The sequence below is a fragment of the Thamnophis sirtalis genome, unplaced genomic scaffold (assembly GCF_051295495.1).
Source record: "Thamnophis sirtalis isolate CommonGarterSnake01/CBP01778 unplaced genomic scaffold, rThaSir2_p1.2 scaffold_15, whole genome shotgun sequence".
Lineage (NCBI taxonomy): Eukaryota > Metazoa > Chordata > Lepidosauria > Squamata > Natricidae > Thamnophis > Thamnophis sirtalis.
In genome coordinates this window covers 22,421,905-22,436,272 of record NW_028261395.1, presented here as the reverse complement: position 1 = coordinate 22,436,272, position 14,368 = coordinate 22,421,905, and the positions used below count along the sequence as shown (strand labels likewise).

The following is a 14,368-nucleotide window of genomic DNA, read 5'->3' as shown; positions in this document are numbered from 1 at the left end:
ATGCACAGGGGCTTCTATTCTATTTTATCTGTAGAGGTTAAAGACCACCACAGATGAATGATATATAAATTAGAATTGACAAATGTGCAAATCCAGTAAGAGATTATGTAAAAAATACTTCTGGAAACTGTACAATTCTACTTTGGATGCAGTATATTATGTGAAGATTTAACATTCCGGAAAAGAGATGAACACTGGGAAAGGTGGAAGCAAAGAAGGGAAGAGGAGGATGAAGATAGTGGTTTCTAGTACTGTGACAATGTTTGAACCATTGGGCATCCTGCTAGAACAGCTTATGTAGAATCTGATTGCTAAGAATTAAAAAAATAACTTGATGGTGCTTAATCAGTCAATATGACAACCGTCACCACTTGGCCTCCAGGAGAATCTCAAGCTCTACAACCAGTGGTGGGATTCAAATAACTTAACAATCGGTTCTCTGCCCTAATGACTGGCTGTGTGGGTGTGGCCATAGTGGGTGTGGCCAGGGGGTGTGACAGGCAGCACTTGGCCTCCTGCACCCCACGGGAGCAAAAATGAGCCACCAGGGGTTGGGGGGGCGCATCACACACCCTGTGCCCCATTTTCAGCCTAGTAGTCCTCCCTAAAGCCTTCTGGGAGCAAAAATGGGCCAAGGGGGGGACTGCGCCGCAACTCCACTAGGCCCCATTTTGGGCCTAGTAGGCCTCCCTGCACTTATCTGGAAGTCAAAATGAGGACTCCTGGAAGGGACGAGGCCAGCCAGCAATTTAACAACTTGTTTGCCTGAACCGGCCCGAACCAGCTGAATCCCACCACTGTCTTCAACCATTCTTCAGAGTGCCTGTAATCCCACCTACAATATGCTGTATGGACAGATCTTCTCTATCCTGAGTGGATTCAGATTTAGTTTGCTCCTTTCCAAGCTGCACTTGATACCAGGCTCAAGATCCATGACATCTCCTGCATCCAGTGAAGAGCAAAGCTGGATCTGATCCACGAATCTATGACGTCCCCCTGCAAACTTCCAGGTGACCTTTCCCAGGAGTTTTATTTAGCAGCCAAATGCACACGCGAGAAGGTGGTGCCCTTCGGGTCAAAAGTCCCTGCAGATACCCAGAGCCACCTTTTCGTATCAACTGACTGAAAGAGGATCCTGGAGACCAGATCCTATAGCCCAGCCCTGCCAGGGGTAGCAGAAGGATGCCACGGTTAATGGATCAAGCCACCCTGAGAAGTTTGGGTGACACAAGAATCCATTTCCCTCTTCCAATGTAGACACGTCCAAGAAATCATGGTAGATAATTCAGTTTCCACACTTGGCTGAAACCCCAGTAAGAATCAGTCTAATTAATGATCACCTTTTGAAACTTGACCACCGCTGACCAGGGGGTTTGAATGATGGATAGCTAAAACTCAATGAGCTGTCTGCTCTCCAGTCTCATGGAACAGGCCTAGGTGAGCACCTGAAGCCTACGGTCTGACCTAAGCATAGTACACAAAATTGTCTGCTACTATGTCCTAGAGTATACAAAACCTTTGACAGACCAATTTTTGAATACAGCTTGTCTGCCTGGAATCTACAATGTATATTGGACATTAATACAATTGAACGAGTCCAAAGGTATTTCACAAGAAGAGTCCTCCACTCCTCTGTTCACTATAGAATCCCTTATGCCACCAGGCTTGAAATTTTGGGCTTGGACAACATAGAACTACGCCATCTACGGTCTGACCTAAGCATAGTACACAAAATTGTCTGCTAAAACATCCTACCTGTCAATGACTACTTCGACTTCAACCACAATAATACATAGGCAAACAATTGATACAAACTCAAGGTCAACCGCTCCAAACTCAATTGCAGAAAATGCGACTTCAGCAACAGAGAGGCAAATATCTGCAGACTAATGTTAAAAGGTAAAGTTTCCCCACGCACATATGTACTAATCATTCCCGACTCTAGGGGGTGATGCTCATCTCTGTTTCAAAGCCGAAGAGCTAATGCTGTCCAAAGACGTCTCCGTGGTTATGTGGCCAGTATGACTAGATGCCAAAGGCGCATGGAATGTTGTTATCTTCCCACCAAAGGTGGTCCCTATTTTTCTACTTGCATTTTTTACATGCTTTTGAACTGCTATGTTGGCAGAAGCTGGGACAAGTAACGGGAACTCACTAGGGATTCAAAGCGCCGAACTGCTGACCTTTCTGATTGACAAACTCAGTGTCTTACCCACTGAGCCACCGCGTCCCTCTAATGGACTAATGTTATACAAACTTTAATTAAGAGTTCTTTTGTAAGCCTGCCTTGACCACATGATAGGACAGATCAATGCATAGAAATGCTGCTTTCTCTCAACTTCCTTGCCCTAGCCTAGCCTCGGGGGGTGGGTAGGGGAACTTGTAATGCAGCAAGCCAGGTTTTCTTGCAACTTCGTCAGGGAAGCAACATTCCCCCTTGCTTTGCATCCAAATATATCTCCCTGTTACAGAAACTCAGAAAGATATGTTAGGAACATGTTGTACAGTAGTCAGTAAGGAGATGAGCGGTTCTACATCCATATTTAGGAATGCAGAGGACAGCTGGGTGTCTGCTTACTGTGAAAACAGTCAATGCAATGAGTATCATTTTCTGTAGCCGTTGCTATTGGCTGATTTATGCCTCTGAGCAATGCTTATGCAGGTAGAACAGTGCTTGCCAAGGAAGCCTTTAATGAGCTATCCTTGCATTCCAGAGGGGAAGCCCAGCCTCCATGATACAGTATCTGGCTGGGGTTTCAGTAAACCCCATGGAGAAAATGTAGATGCTGTTTGTAACTGACCGGGGGTCTTTGTGGTCACTTAAAAGTAGCCATGCCAGGTTCGGATCTCAAGACGATAGGAAATATGTACTGGAAAATACGAGAAAGCTGAGATCTTATGCCCAAGTTTTCCAATCATTCTTTTGTTTCTACTGAAGTTCAGTTACTCCATGCAATTTATACTCTAGGAAAAGCTCACTCTCTCTCATTTGTCAGAACTTAGCACAACCAACACAACACAACACAGCCAACAAAAGTGTGTATAGTCAAGGCTATGGTTTTCCCAGTTGCAATGTATGGCTGTGAAAGTTGGACTATAAGAAAGGCTGAGGGCCAAAGAATTGAGGCCTTTGAACTCTGATGCTGGAGAAGACTCCTGTGAGTCCCTTGGACTGCAAGGAGATCCAACTGGTCAGTCCTAGAGGAGATCAACCCTGACTGTTCTTTAGAAGGCCAGATCCTGAAGAGGAAAATTGGAGACTTTGGCCACCTAATGAGAAGGAAGGACTCACTGGAGAAGAGCCTAATGCTGGGAAGGATTGGGGGCAAAAGAAGGGGACAACAGAGAATGAGGTGGCTGGATGGAGTCACCAAAGCAGTCGGCGTGAGCTTAAATGGGCTTCAGAGGATGGTAGAGGACAGGAAGGCATGGAGGAACGTTGTCCATGGGGTCATGATGGGTCGGACACAACTTCACAACTAACAACAACAAGCACAACCAAGAAATTTATCTCTGGACCTGCTCCTGGGAAGCAACCATCTCCTCTGCCATACCATGCAGTGCCATGCCAACAAGCATCTTCTTTGATGAACTCCTGGTAGAATATAGGAGCCACCAAGTTTCTCAAACGTTGGAAATGAAAACTTTTCAGCGTCCATCAACGTAGTAATTGGAGCCAAAAACAAGAAAGAGAAGGAAATTCCTGAAAGATTACTCATCAATATGCAAAGTACCAAAGGTGGTCCCTATTTTTCTACTTCCATTTTTACGTGCTTTCGAACTGCTAGGTTGTCAGAAGCTGGGACAAGTAATGGGAGATCACTCCGTTATGCGCGCTAGGGATTCAAACCACTGAACTGCTGACCTTTCTGATCGACAAGCTCAGCGACTTAGCCACTGCATCCAAATAGTATCAATTATGCACAGTTTAGAATTCTGGCATGTTTTTAAGCTGCCAGTGGCCTTCAGGTATGGTGAACCTCAGCCCCCCCCCTCCAATTCCCCAAAGCTGGAGGACACCAGATTGGAGAAACTGTCACAGCTTTTCATACTTGGGGCCATAGGCAGACTATCTTCAAAGGTGATTTCTCTAGTTTTAATCTCAGCACCTTCTCGTGTTGTCATTCTGAGAAGATGCCAAGCCCACCCATGCAGATGGCTTTTGCATCAGAGTCTTCGGCTCATTATTCTTTGGTATTTAAAGTACTCATAAATCAGTCATGGTAAATGGGCATGAATGTGTATTCAATTGCTCTACACCAGGGATCAGCAACCTGTGGCTTTGGAGCCCAATGTGGCTCTTTCATCCCTCTGTTCTGGTTCCCTGTTGCTGGTTGGCTCCACAATTGATAGGGCTTTAGGTTAGGACAGGTAGAGGAAAAAGGACGCCATGCTAGGTGGAGACTCTTTGGTGGGGGAACTGGACTTCTGGTCAGCTCCAGAATTAAATGGGGGGCTTCCAGTTAGGAGCTTTGTGGCTCTTTGAGTGTTTAAGGTTGCCACACTATATTTAGGAAAGGTATCTCCTATAACAGCCTTCTCCAAGGTGGCATCTCCAGAAGTATTGGGACTTCAGCTCCCCAATTGCCTAGCTAGCATATCTCCAAAATTTTTAGAGGACGATGCGGGTAATCATTTTCTGTTTTGGATTCCAAATGCATTTGGAGAGCTGTAGAGAGCCCAGGCCCACTTATTATTCAAAAGACTAGGGATTATTTCTGGAGTACCAACTCGGGGGAATCTGTTTTCTTTGCCAATGTTCAGAATTGGGGCCTTTTCGAACCCTAGATGCTTCCGATGAAGAGAAAGGAACAACTGTTTTGGCTGTATGTGCTTGGCAAGCTTTTCAAAGGCACCTGATTGGCCACGGTTGATCTAGAATGGCTTCAGCAAGGCAACTTCTTCAGATCTACTTAATGATGGATGTGGCAAACATTTCCAGGGAACTAGGGGTGAGATTTAGCTGGTTCGGCGCGGTTCAGGCTAACCGGATGTTAATTTTGCAAGGCAAAATTTTGGCAAGGACCAGATGGCCCCACCCACCCCTCCCCTCTCTTCCTAGGAGTCTCCATGTGGCCCGTTCATTATGCCAGATAAGTATAGGGCCTGCACAGAGACTCCCAGAGGGCAAAAGGCGGGCCTACTGGATGTTCCAGAAGTCCAGAAATTGGTTCTCTGCAGTCCGGGAAAGGCTGTTTTTGCCCTCCTGGAGACTCAAGGAAAATCACCGGAGCCTGGGGAGGATGAAACCCACCCCCCGTACCCTGAGGAGGCAGAGGATTCCACGCCCCCTGTGGCCATCCCACCCACCAACCGGGCAGAGAACCAGTTGCTAAAATTTTGCAGGGAACCCCATGTGGCAGTTACTTATTCACCCAACACTTCCGACTGCATCGTTGCAAAACAAATTGATGACGTTTACCTACCCTCTAAGAAGTCCACCTTCAGAAACCCGCCGGGTGAGACTTAACTTATGCAAATCAGCCATTTCTTTGAGCGTCTCTGCTGAATAAAGACCAATGGGGTTGTTATACTGCCGGGCGGGGCTCAGCTGGGGCTTCGCTTTATTGCCGTCAGTAAAGACTATGCCAGTTTTCGAACCTAAGTCAGATTTTGCTGGCGAGAGCTCAGGGGTCCCAGACTGAGAGGAGGACACAGAGGACCTAAAGCTGGCACTCATTAAGAAGGAAGAGCTCTGGGACAGACTGGTCTCTTGTCTGCTGAGGTAGCCTGAATGTGCACCATTGCTGGCTAACATGCTATTCTTGGGCCCCACTGAGCTGCTATTTAGAGGACTGAAGCTCCCTCGGTCGCCACTGATTCCCGAGACTGAATCCTGTAGAAGCAAATAGGCAGGCAAAGGAAGGAAAGGGGGAAGAGGAAAAAGGAAGGAAGAAAGGAAAACAATCATAACATTCATGCGGAAAAGAAAAATTCCCAGCTCTGGCATTCTACATTAAGCAGTAAGGTTGCCAACCATTTATTTAAGTAAAAAATGCAGGTATTGTATTTTTCAGACTATAAGACGCATCGGAGTATAAGACGCACCAAGATTTTGAAGAAGTAAATTTAAAAAAAAGGTTTTTGCATTCTGCAGGCCTCCCAAACCCTCTGCATGCCTCGTTTTTTGTGAAAAACTGGGCATGCAGAGACTTTGAGAGGCCTGCAAAGTGCTAATGGGAGCTGGGGGTGGGGTTAAAAACAGGGCACGCATAGGCTTTAGGAAGCTTGTAAAGAGCTCCTGGGGGCTGGGGTGGGGGCAAAAATGAGTTAAAAATAACCTGTTTTTCACTCATTTTTGCCCTCCCCAGCCCCCAGGAGCACTTTGCAGGCCTCCCAAACCCTCTGCACATCCATTTTTGTGAAGGGTACGAGGTTTCAGGAGGCCAAAAATGCTGTATTTACTGTATAAGATGCACCCAGATTTTCTCCCTTTTTTTGGGGGGGGGGGGAAAGGTACGTCTTATACTCCAAAAAATACGGTATGTTGTATTCTGAGCTGTCACGGTAGAATCAGTTGGCTCAGAAATCCAAACAGGGTAAAAGTGAGTGAGAACCATTTATAGACAAGCAGAGGCAATCACTCGACATGGATATATTGTTTTACTGGTAGCTTAGTTGGCAACTTTACATACAGGTAGTCCTCGACTTACAACAGTTCATTCGAAGTTGCTACAGCACTGGAAAAAAGTGACTTCTGGTCCTTTTTTTCCTTTGACCACTGTAGCATTGCCACAGTCACCTGATCCAAAATTCAGATGCTTGGCACCTGACTCACATTTATGACAATGGCAAGGTTCCGGGGTCACGGAATCCCCTTTTGCGGAGTTCTCACAAGCAACGTCAATGGAAAAGCCAGATTGACTTAACCATTGCAGTGATTCACTTAATGATGGTGACAGAAAAGGTCGTAAGCTGGGACAAAGCTCAACCAATGTCTCGCTTAGCAACAGAAATTTGGGGCTCAGTGGTGGTCGTAAGTCGAAGGCTCTCTGTATTAGTCATTGGCTCCCTGTATTAAGGTAAAGGTAAAGGTCCCCCTCGCACATATGTGCTAGTCGTTCCCGGCCAGCGCTGTCTGAAGATGTTCTCCGTGGTCATGTGGCTGGCATGACTCAATGCCAAAGGCGCACAGAACGCTGTTGCCTTCCCACCAAAGATGGTTCCAATTTTTCTACATGCATTTTTTACGTGATTTCGAACTGCTAGGTTAGCAGAAGCTGGGACAAGTAGCGGGAGCTCACTCCATTATGCAGCACAAGAGATTTGAACCGTCAAACTACCGACCTCTCTGATCAACCAGCTCAGCATCTTAGTCACTAAGCCACTGCGTCCCTTGCATTAGTGAAGCAAAAATATGAACTCCGCCTCTTCCTAAAGAGGAACGTCAATAAGCCTTCTCCAAACAGCTGCTCTTATTTTTTGCTTATGTAACAGGTCATCTGTCCAGCATGATCGCCAATTTGTTTGACTGGATAGGACAGTAGATGCTTTAAGAAATCGGGATGGTTGAGCAGCATTTGCATACACGACAATGCAATAAACGAGAAAGGAAAGGCCGAACATGTTTGTAGCCGCTCTCTGCATAATTAGTTTCAGCGATAAAGGCCGCTGGGAAAGTTTATGCTGGCCAAGGCCATGAAATACGGTGAGCAGAACATGCTGCAGAGAAGAAGCTATTAATAGATCCTGCCTGGGACATAGCTTTGGCTTGAGCCAACAAGAGAGGGTCATCTACACCGCAGGAATTTTGGGTCCGAGTCAGTAATTCTACCCTGGTTGCTTTCAATCTTTCGTTACCCCTTGGCCAAAGAGATAGAAATTATACATAATCAGATGGCCTCTTGAGCCGAGATGTGGGAATTGAAAATACACCCAATGAGAATAACTAACTGAAGTACTAATGAGAGAGCTAAAAATTTGGGGTGCTTAACGATATATAACTATGTAAAATTAGTATAAATTTAGTGGGAAATCTGAATCCGGCCCACATTTTGTTCAAAAAATAGGCTTTTTTTGGTGGTGGTGGTGGGACACCAAATAATGGAATTTTGAAATAGGTATACTACTAAAAGCAGGATGTATGTAAAATCATAAATATGAAAGATGCTTATTGGAATGTAATGGTCAATACCAGCAAATATGAAATGAAATGCGCTCAGATGCTGAAATACACCGTGTAAATTAATTGGAGAGAGTGGAAAGGAGAAAGGTAGAGGTAAGGAGAAAGAGAGGAGACAGGAGAGAGGGAAATAGAAGGGAGAGGAGAAGTAGGAGAGGAAGAAGGAGTGGAAAGAGGAGAGGGGAGAAGGAGAGAGGAAGGGGAAATAGAGAAGAGAGGGATGGTTACAGGGAGGAAAGGAGGTAGGGAGGAGGAGAGAGGGAGAGTAGATAGGACAGTGGTGAAATAGGGTATAATGTGGTGTATTGGAAGCAGAAGAGCAAATGACAGCTGTTTTGGGTTGAGGGCATGATATAATAATGGACAATACAAAAAAATTCTGTTCAGATGTAATGTATACTTGTGGTTATATGTATGAAATTAAAATAAAATTAAAAACTTGTTTTTTAAAAGAAAGAGGGTCATCTACAATGCAGGAATTTTGGGTCCGAGTCAGTAATTCTATCCCGGTTGCCCCCAATCTTTTTACCCCTTGGCCAAAGAGATAGAAATTATGATCAGATGGCATCTTCATTTGGTCCCTGTCTGTGATGAAAAGGTTTCGAAGGGAGAATTCCAAGCTGCCAACTTCCACACTGCAGGAAGAATTCATGTCCATAGCATCAGCATCAGCAGTAGAGTTGGAAGAGACCTTGAAGGCCTTCTAGTCCAACCCCTGCTCAAGTAGGAGAAACCTACACCATTTCAGATGAATGGATGTGCAAGCTCTTCTTAAAAACCTCCAATGATGAAGCACCTACAACTTCTGGTGGCAAGACGTTCCACTGGTTAACTGTTCTCACTGTCAGGAAATTTCTCTTTAGTTTTAGGTTGGTTCTTTCCTTGGTTAGTTTCCATCCCTTCTTTCTCGTTTTGCCTTCTGGTGATTTGGAAAAGAAATGGACCCCACTCTTCTTTGGGGCAGCCCCTCAAATATTGGAATATAGGTGGCTCCATCAACCTATTTTTATAAACATTTAGATTCATGGAGAATTCAAAATGCTGGAATTAAGTTTCTCTCTGCACTGACTAAAGAAAAAAAAGAAGATGATGACACGAGACATCCTTTCAGCCTCCTGTCTCATCTTTGGTCTTTTACAAGTCTTTAAACAATGGTAGACCTTCCTTTTATCTCACTTGCTTGTATCTCTGAGCCAGAGAACTTATCTATTTAATTGCTCTCTCTGAGGGTGTTTTGTAGAAGAAGAAACTCAGAGGATCTTGCCGAGATAAGTTGAAGGTTATCTTGTCTCTGAAAATAATCAGAAGTATGGGCTATCCCACCTTGTGAATTTTCATCCTGATTTTTTTGTGCAAACACCTATATTTAATGAGTCACGGTGGCACAGTGGTTAGAGTGCAGTACTGGAGGCTACTTCTGCTGGCTGCAATTTGGCAGTTCAAATCTCACCAGGCTCAAGGTTGATTCATCTTTCTGAGGGGGGTAAAATGAGGACCAGATAGTTGGGGGCCATATGCTGGTTCTGTAAACCACTTAGAGGGAGGTGTAAAGCAGTGCAAAGCGGTTTATAAGTCTAAGTGCTATTGCTATCTTCTTCCCTCCCTCCCAGTGGTTAAAATGCAGCATTGCAGACTAATTCTGCCACTGCCAGCAGTTCAATCCTGACTGGCTCAAGATTTACTCAGCCTTCCATCCTTCTGAGGTAGGTAAAATGAGGACCTAGATTGTTTGAGGCAATAAGCTGGCTCTGTAAACCACTTAGAGAGGGCTGTAAAACACTGTAAAGCAGTATATAAGTGCTATTACTATCTTCCTTCCTTCCTTCCTTCCTTCCTTCCTTCCTTCCTTCCTTCCTTCCTTCCTTCCTTCCTTCCTTCCTTCCTTCCTTCCTTCCTTCCTTCCTTAAAGATTTGAAGCACAAGGAAGAGAAAAGGATTCCTTCTTTTTCTTCTCTTCTGCTAGTTTTGAAAGTCAGAAGTGAACCCATAGCTTCTTTGCTCTGATCACGTTTTCAAGGAAAAGTTTCATCGACTCTTTTCTAGAGTTTTCATTAGAAATGCTGGTGTTAAATATAATCCCTATTCTATTCACATTATGCATTTGAATAATAAGATGGCTCTCTTCTTTTGCTTGGCCTTGTTCTTATTTATTGAATTTCTTCAGTTATTTACTGAAGGATTTTTACCCCAATGATCAAGCAAAAAGATTCCCAGAACTGCCTAGCTAAGGGGCCAATATCAAATAAATGGATCCTCTTCAGGATTTAGATGAGAAAGGAAGAATCACATGATCCAGAACTCAAACAGAGATTGAGAATATACATTTCCCCATGCTCAATCTACATAGAGAGGACGAGTTAATTTATCATGCAGAATCAGTCCACGTTGCCAACATTCAATGGATCAGATTAAGATCAGATTAACAGAGTTGGAAGGGACATTATAGGTAATCTATTCCAACCCCACACTCAAGCAGGAGACCCTACACCATTTCTGACCAATGGCAGCTCAGTCTCTTCTTGAAAGCTTCCAGTGATGAAGCTACTTTAACTTCTGAATGCAACTTCAGTTCCATGGGTTGATTGTTCTCACTTTCAGAAAGTTCCTCCTTATTTCTAGGCTGAATCTCTCCTTGGTCAGTTTCCATCCATTATTCCTTGTCTGGCCTTTAGGGGCTTTAGAAAATAGCTTGATCCCTTCCTCTCTGTGGCAGCCCCTCAAATATTGGAAGGCTGCTATCATGTCTACTTTGGTCCTTCTCTTCTCTAGACTAGCCATGCCCAGTTCCTGCAACTGTTCATCGTATGTTCTAGTCTCCAGTCCCCTTACTCATCCTGGCTGCTCTTCTCTGTACTTTTTCTAGAGTCTCAACATCTTGGGTATCAGATTAACTTAGACAGAGTTGAAAGGATTGTATTAATTTCAGCTTTCTAGCAAGTTCCATCTGAGGGGTCCTTGGTGCTCTCTGAGCCTGCTTGTGTTTCTTCCAGATCTTTCATTACCCAAACTAGGTAACGTCATTCCATCTTTTCTTCGCTTTGTATAATAGATACAATCTGAGATATATTCTCATGGTTATTCTTCATGCCTATTCTATTTACTCAAGGCAATCCTCCCTTTAAATGAACATTTGTTCAGGTAGAGTTTGGCAAAAGGTCCCAAAGATGCTTTTTCCCCCAAAAGGCAACTGGACTTACTTATGTGGTTTTTTTTTATACTTTGAAAATGTTTTCCTTCTCATCCAGGAAGGCTCATCAAATCTAGGTTTCTTCTATTAGAACTTAAGAAGCTTCTCGAATGAGAAGCAAAAGGTTTTCAAAGAAAAAAACCCCAAGAAAGTCCAGTTGCTTTTGGGAAACAGCATCTTTGGGACATCCATGACCTGAATGACAGAGAATCTCCATAGATAGTTTGCCAAAATGTTGTAAATGGACATTGCAAGCTGTAAAGGTTTGGAGATACCTTTAAAGAGAATTCACTCTCTTAAAGCCAGAGAACATAGAGCTTACAACTTCTCCTATTTTGGTCCTTTACCCAGAAATGTATGGAAACAAGAAAAAGTTCAGCAATTCAACACTCCTGGTGGTCCAACTGAAAAACTGAAGTCTCCTCCCCACCCTATAACAGAAAGCATGAGTTTGTTTCCATTATTGACTTCTCTCTCTTTTTCTCCTTGAGTTCCTCCTCCTCCAAATATTAGAAGAAGATACAGCAGATACAACAACTAACAAAGAAGATCCAGAACCTGTAGACAATGTGTGTATTTCTCAAAGATGGGGATTCTTTTGAAGTTGGAGGACACGTTATTGCAAATTAGGAGGAGAAGAAGAGATAGATGGCAATTCTGTTCATTTAAAAGGGCAGAGTAATTTTTGCCGTGTGATCCATTACAATATTGTGGCTATAATTTTCTCCTGCTTAAAGGAGAAATCTTCCTGGGGAAGATTTTTACATCCAGAAATGCAACAGAAATAAAGGAAGCTGTTAGATGCCCACCTTTTGATGAGGAATCACGGGCATGGGAGAATCAATCCTCGGGGTGCTTGTTGGCATCGGAATTGGACGTTTTGATCTGGGAAGAACACAAGAAAAAAAGTGGTTATTGAGCAGCTGATGATTTTCTACATCTTTTAACCAATTTATTATAAACCATTGCCAATATTGGCTTTAATCTTTGCATCACCCTTCTAGTTTTATTAATGCATCATCCATTTTTTTCCTCCTTTTCAAATCTGGGCATGTGTCCTTAGAGCCTTCATTCCATTCATCTCCTTCTTCTCAAAAACACAGGAATTTCAAAATTGCAACTAAGAAGAAAGAGTTTCATATAAGTATAAACAAACACATGAAGTCAGAGCCTTAAGTTGCAAGAAAACAAGGAGAAGAGAAGGTGAGGTCTAAGGAATGACATTTCTTTACATTCAGTTGTCCTGAAGGCCATGGAGGACACACAACTTCATTGGTTGAAAAAAATAACACACCAGGCCGATGTCCATCATTATCTACTTCTTCTTTCCTTCTACTGGGTCATGATTGGGTTGCTCACCCAACAATTACCGGTATCTGCTTAATTTTACATTTAGACCTTCTAACTATACTCAGCCAAACAGGCTGGGGCAGAGAGAGGAAACTGGACAAGCTACTGCGCAGAGGCTTCTGAATTCAAACTAAAATAAGAAAAGAAAATAATAGAGAAACTAGAGATGAAGCATATATTAAGGTTGAATAAACATTGCAATATTTATCTTTCTTGGTTTACAGTCAGGATGTCCACAGGAGAGAGTCTAAATGTTTCTTTGATTATACCATTGCGACTGCTATTTTGACTGGTTTGCCCATTAATCTATGGATACTCCTAGTTGGAGTTAAGGATTGGCGCTAAATTGAGCCTCTTCTGGTCTTGGGTTTTGAGCTGTAGAAACAGGTAGTATAGAGGGGAAGACATGACATGGTCATGACATCAACATGGCTTGTAGCACATGGCAATGTCTGTAAACTCTCTCAACTACACTGGTTTTTAGAAAGCCAGATCCTGAAGATGAAGCTCAAATACTTTGGCCACCTAATGAGAAGGAAGGACTCACTGGAGAAGACCCTCATGCTGGGAAAGATGGAGGGCAAAAGAAGAAGGGGACAACAGAGAATGTGGTGGATGGATGGAGTCACTGAAGCAGTAGGCAAGACCTTAAATCGACTACGGGGGATGGTAGAGGACAGGAAGGCCTGGAGGAATGTTGTCCATGGGTTCTGATGGGTCAGACACGACTTCGCAACTAAACAGCAACAACTACACAGGTGTTTAAATTAAAAAAAAATGGTTGTCAAGGTTCAGAGTGTTCAGAAAGGAAAATATATAATGCAGCTTCTTGGCAAAGCCTTACTCCATTCCTCTTTTATTTCAAATGCTGATGTCAATTAACCCAAAGAAGCAATTAATATCGTCCTCATATTCCTAGATGGAATGAGGAAGAACAACTTGCTTGCTAATGCTTTGCTGTCTGATTCCCTGGTTGTGCAATGTTCTCTCCGCTTGCAAATATAGAGGTTCACTTTAGAATTAAATTTGCACCTCCCGTGTTACATCTACTGCATCTTCTTTCAGGGTCCACTAAGACAAATTCACCCTTTGTCACAATGTCATGAAGCAGATGCTAAGGTTCTCGTAACCTGCTGTGTATGTCATGCTAAACCAGGGGGGGGGGTCAAACTTGCTTTCATTGAGGGATGCATCATGGTTGTGTTTGACCTTGGGGGGTTGGGGTGGACATGGCCAGCTCAATGTCACTCATATCAGGGCCGCCGGTGGTGGCCCAAGCACTCTGCCAGCAAAAACAGGCTCCCGAGCTCCATTTTCAGCTACCACGGCTTCCTGCAACCCTCTGCCAGTGAAAACAGAGCGCGGGAGGGCTGCACGCAGCCCTCCTGAGCTCCATTTTCATTGGCAGAGGGTTGCAGAAGGCCATGGAGACTGAAAACAGAGCTTGGGAGCCTGTTTTCACTGGCAGAAGTGCTGTGGGCCAGTCCTTCGCTATTTCCAGGGTGGCCCTGTGGGCAAGATCTAAGCACCCGGTGGGCCGGATCTGGCCCCTGAGCCTTGAGTTTGACACCCCTGTGCTAAACCATGGTTTGCTTAAGCATAACTTTGTGAATGGCTGATTTCTGAAACCATGGTTCTACAAAGAGTATAAGATGGATTGTAATAAGATGGGTGTATTTGCATATTTCTTTGAACATGTACACAAGCCT

The 14,368-nt window shown here is 43.9% G+C and overlaps 1 protein-coding gene across 8 annotated transcripts in view; it reads right to left on the bottom strand.

The window, feature by feature from the left end:
* Nucleotides 1–14,368, bottom strand: part of LDB3 (LIM domain binding 3) — a 170,787-nt gene that overhangs the window by 77,263 nt on the left and 79,156 nt on the right. For 7 of the 8 annotated variants that reach the window (XM_087701852.1, XM_087701850.1, XM_087701851.1 and 4 more), the window contains 2 exons: nt 12,119–12,194; nt 5,427–5,836 (listed from right to left, as the gene is read on the bottom strand). In XM_087701852.1, coding sequence (XP_087557978.1) covers nt 5,427–5,836; nt 12,119–12,194 — 486 coding nt within the window. The remainder of the gene's footprint in view (nt 1–5,426; nt 5,837–12,118; nt 12,195–14,368) is intronic. The other variant, XM_087701858.1, reaches the window with a different exon arrangement.